Source organism: Dasypus novemcinctus, chromosome 7 (assembly GCF_030445035.2).
Source record: "Dasypus novemcinctus isolate mDasNov1 chromosome 7, mDasNov1.1.hap2, whole genome shotgun sequence".
NCBI classification, from domain to species: domain Eukaryota; kingdom Metazoa; phylum Chordata; class Mammalia; order Cingulata; family Dasypodidae; genus Dasypus; species Dasypus novemcinctus.
This window is the reverse complement of record NC_080679.1, coordinates 69,414,698-69,430,807: the sequence shown is the minus strand read 5'-3', so window position 1 is coordinate 69,430,807 and position 16,110 is coordinate 69,414,698. Positions and strand designations below refer to the sequence as shown.

The following is a 16,110-nucleotide window of genomic DNA, read 5'->3' as shown; positions in this document are numbered from 1 at the left end:
GCCTACATTTGTGTACAAATAATATTTTGAAATTAGGAAAACAGTTTTATTTTTATATTTGTGTATATGTATGTGTGTGTACCAGGGGAAGTGTTTAAAAATGTTTCCTTAATATGGTTTTCTGAAAAATGTTGGTAAGAAAAAGGTTGGTAAGAACCTACCTTTTATTGTTAATTTGCAGCTAGAGGACACAGATCCTTCTGAATTTGTTACTGTACAGGTATAAAGCCCACTGTCGGAAGAATCAGTCTTACGTATTTCTAAGAGGAATCCTCCTTTGTCTTCAGAGAGTTTATATTTACCTCCTTGTGTAATGGCCTGCAGAATGGAAGTGATTTCATTTTTTTGAAAATCATTTCTTTCTTTGGGAGACAGGGATGAGGGAAGGGATAAGTTTCTTAGAAGATAAAATTAAGGGACATTTAAGAATTGTTTACCTTTCCATCCTTTGTCCAGATGACAGTTGGCCAGGGTTCTCCTGTAGCTTTAACTACAAATTTAGCAGTGCTGTCTGAAGAAACAGTTGTATCCTGCAGTCCAGTAACAATGATTGGTTTTGAGGAAATTGGTTCAGGAGCTTTTAGTTCAGTTTTCTGAGCCGATTTCTTGGTTTCTGTTGACTCAGCAGTTTTCTGAGCCAATTTCCTAGTTTCTGATATGCTTGACACCTGCTCATGGATACTCTTAAAGGCCTGGCCTATAAATTGGAAGTTAGTTTTGGAAGTTCCACCTTCACCAGAAATCTCACAAACATATTCTCCACTGTCGGATTCAGTGAGGTTGTGGATTTTGAGCTCATAGGTACCATCTGCCGAATAATGAAACTGGAAATGCCCATTCTCTTTCAGCTTCTTGCCATCTTTATACCAGCTGACCTCTTTTGCACATAATACACTGCTTTCGACTGCACAGGTTAGCTTTGCAATATCTTTAGAAGCTTGTGCTGTCAGGAACTGAGTTATCTTTGGTGGGGCAGAGACTGGTAGCTGCTGAACTTTCTCTGTTGGTGTGGGTTTTGTCTCTGTGGGTGAAATGGCTTTTATGTGAGGAGCCACTGGTTCTGGGGATTTCACTCGTTTTGGAGACTTAACTGCTTCTGGGGATTTCACCCGGGGCTCTGGGGATTTGACTCTTGGTGGTGAAGTAACAGCCTTTTCAGTAACCCTGGCCTTTTGAATAGTCAAAGAGAACTGTGCTTCTTGTTTCCCTTCACTATTTTCCACCGTCACACTGTAGTTGCCCTCATCAGAAGCCTGGACTGAAGAAATCTCAAAGGTTGATTTGTACTTCATGGTGGTCACTTGGTGGCGGGCAGAAGCACTTATCACTTGTCCTCCACGTAGCCAGGTAACGGTAGGTACTGGCTCACCATCTGTATCACAAGAAAATCTTGCAGACTCGCCTTCATAAACGGTTATGGACCGTGGCTTTGTTAGAATTCTTGCTGCCAAAGTCGTCTTAATCTTTCTGCGTGTGGATTTTTCTTCCAGTGACTTTTCTTCTAAAGCAGCACTCTTCATTTCTGCAGATACATGGTGTTCATATGATGAGAGACTTTCCCTTGTCTCTGTCATCTGTGATTTCACTTCTCTGACTGAAGAAGAAGCTTCCATCTCAGATGTTTTCTTAAATGATGAAACTGCATATGCCTCTGTTCTTGTCAGCTCAGGGAAAACAGATCTGGGGATGTCTTCATCTCTGCGCTGGGAAGCATAGGTGGTATAATCTCCTCCTGTTACGTCCAAGGTTGCATAGTCGGAAGCTTCTCCCTTGTAATTGGTGCACACAGCACGGTATGTTCCACTGTCATCAATATGACAGTCCGCAATTTCCAGGGTCAGGACCCCACTTGTGTTGGTGTAATGAATTTTACCACTTTCTTGGAGTTCCACACCGTTATGGTACCATTTCACTTCGGCAGTTGGCTTAGACTGAACGTTTAAGATAAAACGTGTATTTTGGCCACATGGTACCCTGTGAGAGCGCATTCTCAATGTGATTCGAGGGGCATGGTCCAGTGTAAAAGGCTGCTGACTCAAAACTTCATACTTCCTCTCTGATGTCTTCTGAGTCTTTAAAGCAGCTTTCATGGACTCATATCTGGAAAAGATATCAAATCTTGCAGACCTCTCAAATCTTGAGAGCGATCTCTCACTAGACACGGGACTAGGGGAACGTGGGCGAGTCCTCTCTGGAGTGGGGGACCTTCTTTCTGTGTCATCTTCATATTCCTCAGCAGGTTGTGGACGTGTCCGGATCAATTCAGACACTGGCCTCATTAACTCAATATAAGTTGGAGACAGAGACCGCCTTCGTCTCAGTAGTCGAGACACGGATGAAGATGATTCTCTGTGAGCATGTTTTGAGATTTCATATTCTTCCTCAATTTCTGTTATTTCTGTCACTTTTCTCTGCCGACTTGATTTCTTTCTAGACTTTTCTTCTTTTGACATATGGTCAAGCTCACTTTTGTATTCTGAGAGGCGCTGAGTGGTAGTAACTGGACGAAGCAATTCTTCATCCTCTCTCTCGGCCATGATTCTTTGCCGTTGTTTTGGTTGTCTATATGAGGCCCGGGCTTGCCGTTCCCGCAGTTCTGCATAACTTGTACTCATTTCAACCTTACTTGGGATGTGATAGCTCGAATATCTGAAATCTTTTCTTGCTTCCTCCACTTTAACATGAGCTTGTGGTGAAGAATAGCGTAGACTAGAAAGCTCAAAACGTGGAGGGCTTCGGCTTGGGGGCGAAGCTGAAAAACCTAATTCAAGCTCTTCTTCAAGTCGCAGCCTCTCTTCCTCTGTTCTTTTCATTGCTAAGTAGTCATCAATGGGAAGGAGTAATTCTTCATCTGAGATGTCACCAAAAGAACGTCTTCTAGGTCTATAATAAAAGTCATAATCAGGAGAAGGTGTGCGCCGGCGGGCTGGTCTCACTATTTCAAGATCATCTTGGGACAGTTTGGGAATACGCCATCTAGGTCTATATTGATCTGTAATGCGTGGAAGAGGCATCACGTAGAACTGTTCCCATCTTGAAAGGCGGATGCGTTTGGGTCTCTTCTGAACAACTCTATCAATTTTCCCAGGCATTTCAAATTGATCACGTATCCTTTTATACCATTTCATGTCAGACATAGGCACAAACTGCTTAATGCGTTGGTCTTCTTCTATGGTGGTCTGTTTGTACTTGCGTGGCTCTGGTACTTCATAAGGCATACGGAGTTTTCGCTCCTCCTTCTTTTCTTCTGTCTGAAGTCGAAATTCCCCTTTCACAGTCTTGGTGCTAACAGCTGGTTTGTAAAGGATGGCAGCTTCCCTTAGAGCCTCTTGGGCTACCTGTGTCAGTGGCACAGTTTCAGTTCCAGAAAGAATTTCAGCCATTCTTAGTGTCTTGTCAATTTGTTTTTGTACATGTCGTTCACGCTCCTCTTTACTCTTGAATTCTTGCTTGACATACCTCAAGCGTTCCACTTGTAGGTAAGCCTGGCAGCTGGTGGATCCAGCTGTGTTTGTGGCTGTGACTCTATAATAACCCGTGTCTTCAGGCAGAGTATCCCTGATGTGCAAAGCATAATAATCCAAGCCTTCGTGGATAATTTCAACATTTGGCCCCAGGGACAGTGGCTGACCATCTTTCTCCCATTTTAATGTTGGTGGGGGTATGCCAGACACTCTAATCTCAAAGCAGACGCTTTGGCCTTCTTGGCATTCTGCGTTTGCCAGTAGCCGTTTGAACATGGGCCTTAAGGTTGTATCTGTTGGGGGTGGATGTGGGGTTACAGTCAGCTTTGCTTTACAGCTGTCTTCACCATATTTGTTCCTTGCCACAACACTGTATTCGGCAGTATCATCTGTAGTTACACTGTTGATTGTTAATTGATAAAGACCCTTGTCAGACTCAAATGTGTACTTCCTGTCATCATCACCTGGTTTGATTTTCTGACCCGATTTATACCATGTTATGCGAGGCTCTGGATGGACAGTTATGGTTACACCGAACCGGACATTTTCACCCACATAAGCTGTCTTGTTATAGAGAGGCAGGGTAAATTCTGGTGGCCTTTCCAGGAGTCTCATTGTATCTGTTCTGCGCTTAATTTTCTTCACGGTTCTACGGCAGTAATAGTCATAAACTTCTCTCACACCTTTAACAAAGAGCTCTGCATAAGAACTGGCTTCACCATAGTCATTAACTACCTTGCATCTGTAGGTACCATCATCGAATTTGGTAATATCTTTGACATACATGGTGGCCAGTCCATCTTCATAGGTGATTTCATATTTCTCACTGTTCTCCAGCTGTCTGACACCAAAGTACCATGATACTTGGGTAGACTGATCATAATTTTCAATTTTGCATACATATTTGACATATCCCCCTTCTTCTCCAACTGCATGCATTATCTGCCCAGAAATTGGGCCAATTTCAATGGATGCAACTTTAACTTTAGCAACACTCACTCCCCTCTGAGATCGAATTGCTCCACCGTAGGAGATCCGGGCTGCTGACACAACCATGTTCAGATCTTTCTTGATCAGAGTGTGATAGTAACGTCGGTGCTTTAATGTTCCGATAACTTTTGTACTGACTCTTTCTGTCTTCTGCCTCAGCCATGGATGATGGAGTGCTTGAGATGCTGTCATGCGCGATTTTCTCTCTTTTACTAACAGTCGGTCCACAAAATCCATGGCTTCAATGCTAATCTCTTTGAATGCTTCTTCATCAAAAACATATTCAGCATTCATGATATTCTCAATTATCTGTTGATTAGTTTCAGCCAGGAATGGGTTGATACCACTCAACAGCACATACACCAATGTTCCAAGTGACCACATGTCTGTAGCTGTGCTGACAACATCATGTTGGTGGACTTCAGGTGCACAGTATTCAGGGGCAGTGAACAGAAGCCTAAAATTGTCACCTGGCTTCAGTTGACGGGCTTGACCAAATTCTATGATTTTAATGGTGGAGCTTCTTCTTGTTTGGTAAATGATATTATCTGGTCTAATGTCAAAGTGTCCAATATTATGACTGTGTAAGAAGTCAAGTGCTTCACAGACCTGGCGAATGTAACTTACAATTTCTCTTTCATTAAGTTCAAAGGCACTTGTGTTAATGCGTTCAAATATGTCAAGTCCTGATATGAACTCAAAGATCATAACTAATTCTTCCATGCTTTCAAATGACTCATGGAGATATAAGATGTTTCTGTGTCTAGCAATGTTTAGAATGGAAATTTCCTTCTTTACCAAAACCTGATCAGTCCCTTTGACTTTAACAAATTTGGCCATGTATGTCTTCTTTGAGGATGTTTCAACACAACGGTGGACAATTCCAAACTGCCCACGCCCGAGATCCTCTGCAATCATATATTTCTCATAGAGTTCCTTGGTTGAAGAGTGAGATGCTTTAGTCATAGAAACTTCCCTGGTTTCATCTACCTCTTCATCGTAGTTCATGGCCCTGGTCTTATCTTCTTTGGTTACGGTAGGTTCTGAAGGCTCGGAAGGCTTGCTCAGGCCAAATTTATTTTCAGCGATCACACGGAACTGGTAACTTGTTTTTCCAAATAAATTGATCACAGTATAACGTGTTTCTCGGGCCTGTCCTACACGGATCCATCTCTCTGCAGTAGTTGCACATTTTTCAACAATGTAGTTGGTGATTTTGCTGCCACCGTCAGATGCTGGCTCAATCCACGTTAAGTTGACAGAATCTCTTGAGACATCACTTACTTTGACACCTCTGGGTGGGTCAGGAACATCAGCCACATCCAGTTCCACTGTCTTCTGATCAATTCCAAATCTGTTTTTAGCACAGACCACATAGAAACCAGCATCTTTTCTCTCCACTCCATTGGGGAAAACAAGTGATGTGAAGGATCTTGTGACGATAACTTGATAATGGCCATTATTGTCAATGAGATCTTGTCCTTTCTGCCAGGTGATCACAGGATCTGGTTTGCCACTGAAAGGGATCTTGATGCTGATCACCTCACCTCGGAGAGCGTGAACTGCTCCCATGCCTTCCAGAGTTTTAGGCAAGTGTATCTTAGCTGGAACTGTATTGGAATAAAAGAAGAAAAAATACAGTTTAGCAACACCAAAAAGGTCTATTTAAGTGCATCCCCTTCTTCCCGCCCCCAATTAGTAATATGTATTCCAGTACCAAACTCATGTTTACTGATTAGTTTTTACCTTCCACTTCTAAGGATGCAGTGCCAGACACAGATCCCCCTTGGTTGGTAGCTCTGACTTGGTAAACTGTGGCATCATCATCTGTGACACTTGCAATGATGAGTTGGTGGTAGCCGCCCTTAAATTCTTGAATCCTGTACTTTAATCCATCTGCAATGATTTCTTTGCCTTGTCTGAACCATTTCACAACAGGTTTCGGGTGACCAGTCACTTTGCAGACCAAAGTCGCGTTGCTCTGGTACCTGACATTTAGATTTCTCAGTTCCTCTTTAAAGTGTGGTGCCTGAATTGGAACATCAGATTTAGGAGTGACAGGTTCTGATATTTCACTCCATTCACTTTCCCCACCTAGGTTTTCACATTTCACACGGAACTCATATTCAAGACCTTCAATAAGGTTTTGTACTGAAAAGACGGTTTCTCGAATTTCTTCTGTTGTCACAGCAATCCATTTATTCTGCTTCTTCTCACGCTTCTCAAGGTAGTAATTCCTAATCTTTGCACCTCCATCACTGGGAGGTGGCTTCCAAGCCACAACACAAGAATCCTTTGTAAGAGCAGTAATAGTTGGTTTTCCAGGAGCACTTGGCTTTTCTATTAAAGAAAAAAAAAAAGATTTGAGTAATGAGGTGAAACAGACAACTTTATATAAAGTTTTATTAAAAAAAAAATTATGACCCTAAAATTATATTAAAAATATCTATTCCAGAAAAATGAAATTGGTTATTTTATGCTAAGAAACATAGCAAAAAAAGTTTTTTTTCTTTTTTAAAGAAAGGCGATAGGGAATATATTTCATCCCTCTTCAATAAGCAAAAATTCAATTAAAGTGAGAGATAAGGTACTTTAACTTTACCTGAGTCTTTGCTATTTCCTTTCTAAAATTTATTTCTGTTAAAGAGTTTCATATAAAGACAGGATTTTGGCAATTGAATATATAGAAATTGGGTTGCACTCACCAAATGGACTCTTAATGATTACAACTGATGAGATTTCTAGAGGGTCGCTGATGCCGAAGGTATTCTGAGCTGAAACCCGAAAATAGTACCCAGCATTTTCTATGAGGTTCACAATTCTACAAGTTGTCACTGAGATGGCTGAAGAGACCAGCTGCCATTCAGCCCCTTCCTTGGCCTCACATTTCTCTACCACATAATTTGTGATCCAGGAGCCGCCATCATCTTCAGGTGGTTTCCAGCTAATCACCACAGAGTTCTTCAATAGAGCTTCAATCACAATTGATCCTGAAGGTTTGTCTGGTTTATCTGTTGGGGGTGGGTGGATGGTGGAAATAACATTGTAATTGTTTCCATAGTGTGCTGCCTGAGTTTTTTTTTTTTTTTTAATATAAAGCACCAAAAATGAAAAAAGCACATACCTTGTATTTCCACATTAAGGATGGTGTCAACTGTTCCAAAAATATTGCTGAGCTGAACTTTGTATTTCCCAGCATGGGTTTTACGTTGGACATTCTTCATGACAAGATGTGTATAGTGCTCAGTGTTTTCTATGGTAATGTTTTCTGAGTTTTGCAAAAGTTTCTGGCCATGGAACCAAGTGATGGTGGGTACCGGACGACCGATATACATAACATGAAGTCGAAGTGTTGAACCTACAGCACCATAATATTTCTCTTTCAATGGGTAACCAGGATGAAACTGTGGTGTTGCTTGCAGGAGAAGCTTACTGCTGGTTTCTACTTCTCCAACCTCATTGGTAGCTGTGCAGGTATAGACACCTTCATCTTCTTGTTCCTCTGTCATTACTGTCAGAGTATGCGTGCGTCCATCTGATGACATTTTGTATTTCCGGCTTTGTATGAGCTCCTTACCAAATCGGTACCATTTAATGTCAGGAAGAGGTCTTCCAACAATCTGGCATGAGAGTTGAGCAGCTTCACCCAATTTGGTGGTAACATCCTTCATTTCTTTGCGTACTCCTGGTGCCTCTCCAGCTGAAAGATATACAGATAATATTAAATGCGTATTTGTTACTACTGAATATATAATCCTCTTTTCTTACATATAGGAATGGATTTATCCTATTGATTAACAGTTTTTTAAAGATACATGATAAACATATGAATCTAATTCTTAAAAACCTTTTACTGTGATTTTCCCAGGGTCTCATAGAAAATGGGGATTCCTGGTGCACATCCTTATGTAGAGTGATTTTTTCTTTATGATTGGTAGGGTATTAATAATATATAGGATTTGGGTAAATTGTGAGTTCTCACTGTAAATTTGTAGTATACTGATTGCCCTTACTTAGTTAGGCTCAGTGAAATAGGGTTCATTTGTTGACTCAGCAGCTCTTGTTAGGAGGTAAACAAAAGCCATTTTAGAGGGTAAAATTGCTCCAGGAATGTTCTCCAGTTATTGCACCTAACCTCTCCTGCTAAGGTTATGTGCTTGGAATGGCTTCCCATAGAACTTATCAACTATTCCTGGTGTGTGCATATGCCAAAGTAAGTGATTTCTTTTCTTTCCAAACACTCTCTAGCAAAACTGCTGGAAATGGTCTTAGTGTAGAGGAAGAATTAGCATCGGTATGTTATAAATAATCGGCAGAGAACTAATGGTGACTTACTTGTTAGCTTTGTCTTTATGGACATGGCAGTTCTTCGAGGTCTACTAAGCCCAGTTTCATTCTCAGCAAAAACCCTGAATTCGTATTCAGTAGCTTCCAGCAGCCCCCCTATTGTGAATTGCTTGTCCTTAATACGGTCCTTATTGCTCTTCTTCCAGGTACTATCTCCAGACTGTCTGTATTCAACCCAGTATCCAAGGATTTCTTTGCCACCATCACATTCAGGTTTCTCCCACTGTAAAGTAACACTGTCTTTGGATATTGAAAGAATCTCAAGTTCTCCAGGTTGGCTTGGTTTATCTGAAATATTGTAAAACATTTGAAAAGGGAATCAGCTTTACTGCTGAAATAAAAAGATCAAAGATAGCTTGCCTCTTTGATTTTAACCCCTTCAGAAACTCTTTTCTTACCAAATGGATCTTTGCAAACAACTGGTTCTGAAGCAGGGCTGGTCTCACTTAGGCCCACATCATTCTGTGCAATGATGCGGAATTGATATTCAGCATCAGGAACAAGCCCGGTGACAGTGTACATTGTGGTGGTAATCTGAGTCTTGTTGTGTCTGACCCACTTGTCAGTTGATGTCTCCTTGCGTTCAATGTAGTAGCCCGTGACACGAGAACCACCATCATCTTTGGGACGGGACCAAGACAAGCTAACAGAACTTTTGGTCACATCGAGCACTTCTGGAGGGTTGCTTGGAGGCTCTGGAGGATCTGTGAATATCAAATGGAAAACATACAAGTGTTGGAGGACAGTTCCAAATCTTAGAAATTGTTGCCTTTCATTTAAAACTAAAAGAATAATGGAAAGAATCTGAGTTTTTTTGGTTGAATGAGCACTTACTCAGTGGTGTTTTTGGTATGACTGGTTCCTCAGATTTTAAGGGTTTGCTGGTGCCAAACTGGTTTTCAGCTGAAACACGGAAATGATACTCCACATTTTCCTTGAGACCTTTAACCACCAGAGATGTACCTCGGACTCTGGAGTCAATGGTATACCAGGCGGCTTTAGGCACTTCTCGTCTCTCAAGAATGTAGCCTATGATGTCAGCACCACCATCATCAGAAGGTGGTCTCCAGCTGACCCTTACAGAGCGAGCCTGTATGTCGTCATATTCAAGTGGCCCTTCTGGAGTGTTGGGACTTCCAATCACTTTTACTTTGATGTAAACAGTCTTCTTGCCACATTTGTTTTCCAGAACCAGGTCGTAAGTGCCAGAATCATCCCTATCTGCTTCTTTGATCACAAGCTCAGTGTGTGTTTCAGAAGTTGCAATCATGGCACGCTTACTAATATCTTGGCCTTCCTTGGTCCATTTACATATTGGGAATGGTTTTCCTTTGATTGGGATGGTAAGTCTGATGACTCCACCTTGTCTTACAAAGATACCTTCCTGGTATCTTTCATCAAGTTCATAATCAGGATATTCTGGGGAAAAATGTAGGAGGACATTTAGAATTGGGTTTTTTTGGGGGGTGGGGATTAGGGGTAGGAAATAAATCTTAAGGCAGTTACAGAAGAAAGCAAATAATCATCTGTCTTACCAAGCATTTCAGTGACTTTCACTGTTCCTGGTACCTCAGCGGGCTCCCCAGGTCCACCAGCATTACAAGCTAGCACGCGGAATCTATATTCAGCACCCTGAGGTAGGTGTGTTAGCGTATATTCCCGAATCTTGGTAGGGGTGGTGTTACATTTGGTCCATTCGTGTTGATCTACTTTTTGCATTTCAATCAAGTAGCCTGTGACTTTAGATCCTCCTTCATCTTCTGGGACACTCCAAGCCAGGGAGACTGATGTTCTTGTTGTATCAGTGACTCTTGGGTTTTGTGGTTTTCCTGGTGGAGCTGGGAATAAGAATAAGACCATATACTTGTTGAAATTCCTGCAAAGTTGGTAATGAATTATGTCACCTCACAAATCCAGTGAATTGTTGAAATGTGGAATGGTAGCATGAAAATATTTATTTTGTGAAAATTTCTTTCGTTTTATCAGTTAAAAATATTGAAAGCACTTTTTTATCTGCCTTAAATGTGCTTTATTTGTGACCACTACTACTATCTTATATTTATCAGCAATTTAAAAATGCTTTCAGAAACATTAACATCTTTTAAAAATTTAACCACGATGTAGGGCATATAGCATTATTCCCATATTAAAGAATAGGAAATTGACTCAAGGGAAGTATACAAAAACTTACTGGGGGAAGCGGATTTGGCTAAATGGATAGAGCATCCGCCTACCACATGGGAGTTCCAAAGTTCAAACACAGGGCCTCTTGACCTGTGTGGTGAGCTGACCCACACACTGTGCTGATGTGTACAAGGAGTGCTGTGCCATGCAGGGATGTTCCCCGTGTAGGGGAGCCCCATGCGCACGGAGTGCGCCCTGCAAGGAGAGCTGCCCCACGTGAAGGAAGTGCAGCCTGCCCAGGAGTGGTGCCGAACACATGCAGTGCTGATGCATGCAAGGAGTGCCCTGCCATACATGGGTGTCCCCTGCACAGGGGAGCCCCATGCACAAGGAATCCGCCCCGTAAGGAGAGCCGCCCTATGTGATATAAGTGCAGGCTGCCCAGGAGTGGGGCCGCACACATGGAGAGCTGACGCAGCAAGATGACACAACAAAAAGAGACACAGATTCCTGGTGCCACTGACAAGAATATAAGTGGACACAGAAGAACACATAGTTTGGACACAGAGAGCAGACAACTGGGGTAGGGGAAGAGGATAGAAAGAAATAAATGTATGTTAGAAAAAAACTTATTGGGGAGCAGATGTAGCTCAAGTGGTTGAGTGCCTGCTTCCCTTGTATGAGGTCCCAGGTTTGATCCCTGGTTCCTCTGAAAAACAAACAAAAAAGCCAACTCTCACTGGGGAGTAGCTCAGTGGTTGAGTGCCTGCTTCCCATGTATGAGGTCCTGGGTTCAATCCCCAATACCTCCTAAAAACAAAACAAAACAACAACAAAAAAGTTATTTACCACTGGTTGCTAGGAGCTGGGGTGGAGGAAGGGTCATGACTACATATGAATGCAAAGGAGCTTTTTGGGGTCATGGAAATATTCTACAAATTGAATATTGTGGTGGTTACACAACAGTAAATATTTTTCAAAATTATATGTATATTATACTTGAACCTGACTTAAACAAAACTTATTTACCAATTGGATCCATGGCCACAGTGGGTTTGGAAGGACGACTTGGTTTACCAGTCCCTCTGGCATTAATGGCTGTTACGCGGTGTTCATATTCTAAGCCTTCAATAAGGCCAGTGGAGCGGTACCGTGTCATTGTCACTGGTACTTTATTTACACGGACCCATCGATCTGCTCTCACTTCTTTGCGCTCCACAATGTATCCAGTCACTTGGGAGCCACCATCATCTTCTGGTGGATACCAAGTAAGTGTCATGCCATCACGGGAGACATCAAATATCTGTAATGTTTCAGGAGGTCCAGGAATACCTGCAGCAAGACAAAGGTAAACACAATACAGAATAAGAATAAATTAAAATAAAGACTCCTGCATTTGTGTATAAGTGTGTCTTAACCTTCGAGTTGGTATTTCAAGACACTTGTGACTTGTATTTCTAGTGTTTTCACTTTTGCACTTTTCTTGCCATTTTTCATTTTCTTCTAATTCTATAACACCTATTAAGCATGCATCCTTTTTCCCCTTTCTTCTTCCCTTCTCTCTCCTCTCCCTTCTCCCCTTCTTTCATAAAAGTGATGACATATACACACACACACATTTCTTAGAAGCCTTAGAAAGACCCTGGATTAATTTTGTGACCAGTTTTTATTTATGTTAGGCATATTACAAACAAATGCCAAATTTTTTTCTATTTATTTTTTAGTTAGGCCAACAGTTCATTGAAAAAATGGGAGAAGAGAACAGATATCAGGAGAAAATAACGATTACACATCTGCAGGTGTAGGCGAGGTCGCTCCAGGCAGAGAGAGATTTGGCTTCTGTGGTTATTTTTTAAGCTATTAATTATTCCTCCCCTTGCTAATGTTTTGGGGAAGGGCCCCAGCTATTTGCTTTTCTGATTGATTACCCCACACATCAGTTCCCCAGGGGGCCCAACGGTAAGGCCCTTGACCATGAATGAGATCTCATTCCAAATGGGGTTCTCATGCAAATTCCTAATTTTTGTTGACATGGAATCAGAGATCGGGAGAGTAGTGGAAGAGTCCAAGGACTTACTGATGCTGCTGCGACATTCTATGACCTCAGACTGCAAGTAAGAGCCAATCCCGAAGCGGTTTGTTGCAGCCACACGGAACACATACTCGTTTCCTTCAGTGAGTCTGGTAAACTTAAATGTTGGTCTAGTCACTGATTCAGAAACTGGCAGCCATCCTGGACGATGAGCATCACGTTGTTCTACCACATAACCACTCAGTGGAGCACCACCATCCAGCTCAGGTGGTTCCCAGGAAATGGTAACTGAAGTAGCATCAATTTCGTCAATCTTGATAGGCCCAGTTGGGGGACCAGGCTTGTCTATGAAAGAAAAAGAAATTCAGGAAATAAATTTTCACTTCAAATCAAAATTGGGTGGCTGAACATCATCAATGACTTGGGTGCATCTTTGTCACACATCCTTACCTAGAATGATAACTTTAATGGTCTCTGAAGTAGTTCCAGTTACATTCTTCAATTCAAGTGTATATTCTCCAGTATCTCTTATAGTGGTTTCACGGATGGTTAATTTAGCTACTTTAGTATGAGTTTCAACTGTGACACGCTCTGATTCTCTCAGTTTAGAACCAGCAAAGAACCAGGAAGCAGCAGGAGGTGGACGGCCAGCAATTGGTATCACCAGCTCTACTGGTCTGCCAGCTGGGACATGGATGGTCTTTTGAGGCATTGTAGAAAGATCAATTGTTGGCAACACTGTGAAAAAGAAATTAGGCATTTATTCTTGAGCATTATTTATAATGATTAAGTGTTGTGAATGCTGAATGTTCTCTATTTGAATTTATTTTTATTATTTTTTGGTTCTTTGATAACGTACCTCTTAAGTCTTGTACAGTCACAGCTGTGACAATCTCTCTTGGTTCTGACACACCTTTCTCATTTTGTGCCCTTACTCTAAAAGAGTACTGTTCGCCTTCATTTAATGAAATAACAGTGTGTTCCAGGACTGTGGGTTTTAAGGTGACAACCTTCATCCATCTCTCTGTGCCAGCTTTGCAGGCCTCGAGAACATACCCAGTGAGTCGGCTTCCACCATCGTAGAGTGGTTTTTCCCAGGCAAGGGAAACAGTCGATTTGGTAACATCGACCACTTCCAGCTTTGTAGGCACCAAAGGCACTTCTGAGACCAAAACTGCATCAGAGGTTTCACAGGGCTCTCCAATGCCATAAATATTTTCTGGTAACACTCTGAAATAATACATGGTTCCTTCTACAAGTCCGGAAATTCGGTAGAGTGTCTTGCTACATTTGGTTGTTACTGTTTTAAATGCTCTCATGGCAGCTTCACGTTTCTCAATAATGTAATTGCTGACTGGAGCCCCACCATCAATTGTGGGGATTTCCCAAGTAATGGTCACAGAATCTCTTGATACCTCCTTGACTTTCACTGAAGGACAGGGGCCAGGAGTATCTAAACAAAATACAAATTTAAAAATCCATATTTTCTATTTGTCTGATGGTTATACTTTGCTGCACAAAAATTATCAAACAGTCCTTCTCTAGAGCTTTACCTTCAGGGCGGTTATCAGCTATAGGTCACCATATTTTTAGAGAGTCTACTCATGACATAGTTTTAAGAAAAATGCTTACCATATACTTTAACAAGGACTGTTGCTGACTTCTTGCCAGATTGATTTTCAGCTTCAATTGTATATTTTCCAGCATCGTATCGATTAACTTTGTCCACGATAAGTAAAGTGTAGCTCTCTGTGGTGTCAATAATTGCCCGGTTTGCAAGGTCAATACCCTTCTTGCTCCATGTGATGACAGGAGGTGGTCTCCCAGATACAGACACCATTAGGCGCAACGAGGCTCCAGCCCTGATGGTCACAGTCTTCTTTAGATCATCTGCAAGCTCGAGGTCTGGTATTTCTGGAAAGTAAATGTCAAAACTTGATCAATTCATGAACAGCTGTGATGAGAAAATAATATACTTGAAAGTTATGTTATAAATACCTAGTCTTTCCACGGGCTCAATTTCAGCAGTTGATTCGCTGTATTCGCTCATACCCTTCACGTTCACAGCAGCAACTCTGAAGGAGTATTTCTGGCCCATTTTGAGGTCTGGCACAGTGAATTCAGTATTTCTTATTGTGGCATTGGTATGCACTCGGTACCACTGATCAGTGTCCTTTTCTTGCATTTCAAGAACATACCCTATGATGTCTGTACCACCATCATATGCAGGCTTGGTCCATGCCAAACTAATGCTGCGCTTGGTGGTATCCACAACTCTTGGAGCAGAAGGTGGTCCAGGGGTGTCTGTGGAATTTAAAAAGGGGGATGCAGATTATTACACAAAGGAGGAATCTTTGAGATTTGTATTTCTGGTTTCCAAGACTCACAAAGACATTATTGCTTTTGCCCACATTTACTAATGTAAGATAGCATTTGTAACTGGGCTCTTCTGATATTAAAGAACAGCACCGTTATCTGTATTATCACTATTATTATTATTATAAGAATTAAACTGCTTTAGAAAGGTAGATGTTTCTTTCCCACTACTTTTGGCTAGCTACTCTGTGTTTCTTCCCCTTCTAGCTAAGCTTATTGCTAAAAACACCCATTCTCAGGGACTTTTCTTTAGTTATCTTTCAACATCATTTATGGCTTCTACATTTCTAATGTGTACAGAAATCAGTTTTCTCAACTTCCCCTATTCAGGCCCAATCATTCATTCCCTTTTAGTTCTTGGGCTCAAACTCTGTTAAAGGATTTGTCACTTATTTTTGAAGTTCTTGTGATAATTATTTTTTTGTTAGTTATTTATTAAAATAACTAGAAACTTTATGGTCCTGCCTTTTTGATTTTCAGTAGTAGTTATAAGTACAATGCATTCTTTTCCATTCTTAGAAAGATACATAAAGTATTCCCCTTCATATAGGTAATACATTTTTTCAAAGATTATAGAATACAACAATTTTCAGCAGTGCTCAATGCTAACTTATCAACAGAAGTTGTAATTGAAATGTTCTCAGAATTAAACTGTATTTAAGATCACTGAAACAAGCATACACTTTTCTAGACCACTGATAACTTCCACAAGTTCTTGGCATGTTGGCAAACTATTTGTAGTACAGGTTTGATGGGAACTCCATTTATGTATGATTA

At 41.3% G+C, this 16,110-nt stretch overlaps 2 protein-coding genes across 3 annotated transcripts in view; one reads left to right on the top strand and one right to left on the bottom strand.

The window, feature by feature from the left end:
• Nucleotides 1–16,110, bottom strand: part of TTN (titin) — a 284,068-nt gene that overhangs the window by 3,816 nt on the left and 264,142 nt on the right. For both annotated transcript variants that reach the window (XM_058300570.1, XM_058300571.1), the window contains 15 exons: nucleotides 14,956–15,261; nucleotides 14,590–14,871; nucleotides 13,817–14,410; nucleotides 13,408–13,695; nucleotides 13,003–13,302; nucleotides 11,955–12,257; nucleotides 10,337–10,639; nucleotides 9,636–10,220; nucleotides 9,200–9,505; nucleotides 8,790–9,089; nucleotides 7,579–8,154; nucleotides 7,160–7,465; nucleotides 6,201–6,794; nucleotides 438–6,064; nucleotides 162–318 (listed from right to left, as the gene is read on the bottom strand). In XM_058300570.1, coding sequence (XP_058156553.1) covers nucleotides 162–318; nucleotides 438–6,064; nucleotides 6,201–6,794; nucleotides 7,160–7,465; nucleotides 7,579–8,154; nucleotides 8,790–9,089; nucleotides 9,200–9,505; nucleotides 9,636–10,220; nucleotides 10,337–10,639; nucleotides 11,955–12,257; nucleotides 13,003–13,302; nucleotides 13,408–13,695; nucleotides 13,817–14,410; nucleotides 14,590–14,871; nucleotides 14,956–15,261 — 10,827 coding nt within the window. The remainder of the gene's footprint in view (nucleotides 1–161; nucleotides 319–437; nucleotides 6,065–6,200; nucleotides 6,795–7,159; nucleotides 7,466–7,578; nucleotides 8,155–8,789; nucleotides 9,090–9,199; nucleotides 9,506–9,635; nucleotides 10,221–10,336; nucleotides 10,640–11,954; nucleotides 12,258–13,002; nucleotides 13,303–13,407; nucleotides 13,696–13,816; nucleotides 14,411–14,589; nucleotides 14,872–14,955; nucleotides 15,262–16,110) is intronic.
• PLEKHA3 (pleckstrin homology domain containing A3) overlaps nucleotides 1–16,110 on the top strand; it is an 83,938-nt gene that overhangs the window by 54,677 nt on the left and 13,151 nt on the right. The window lies entirely within an intron of this gene.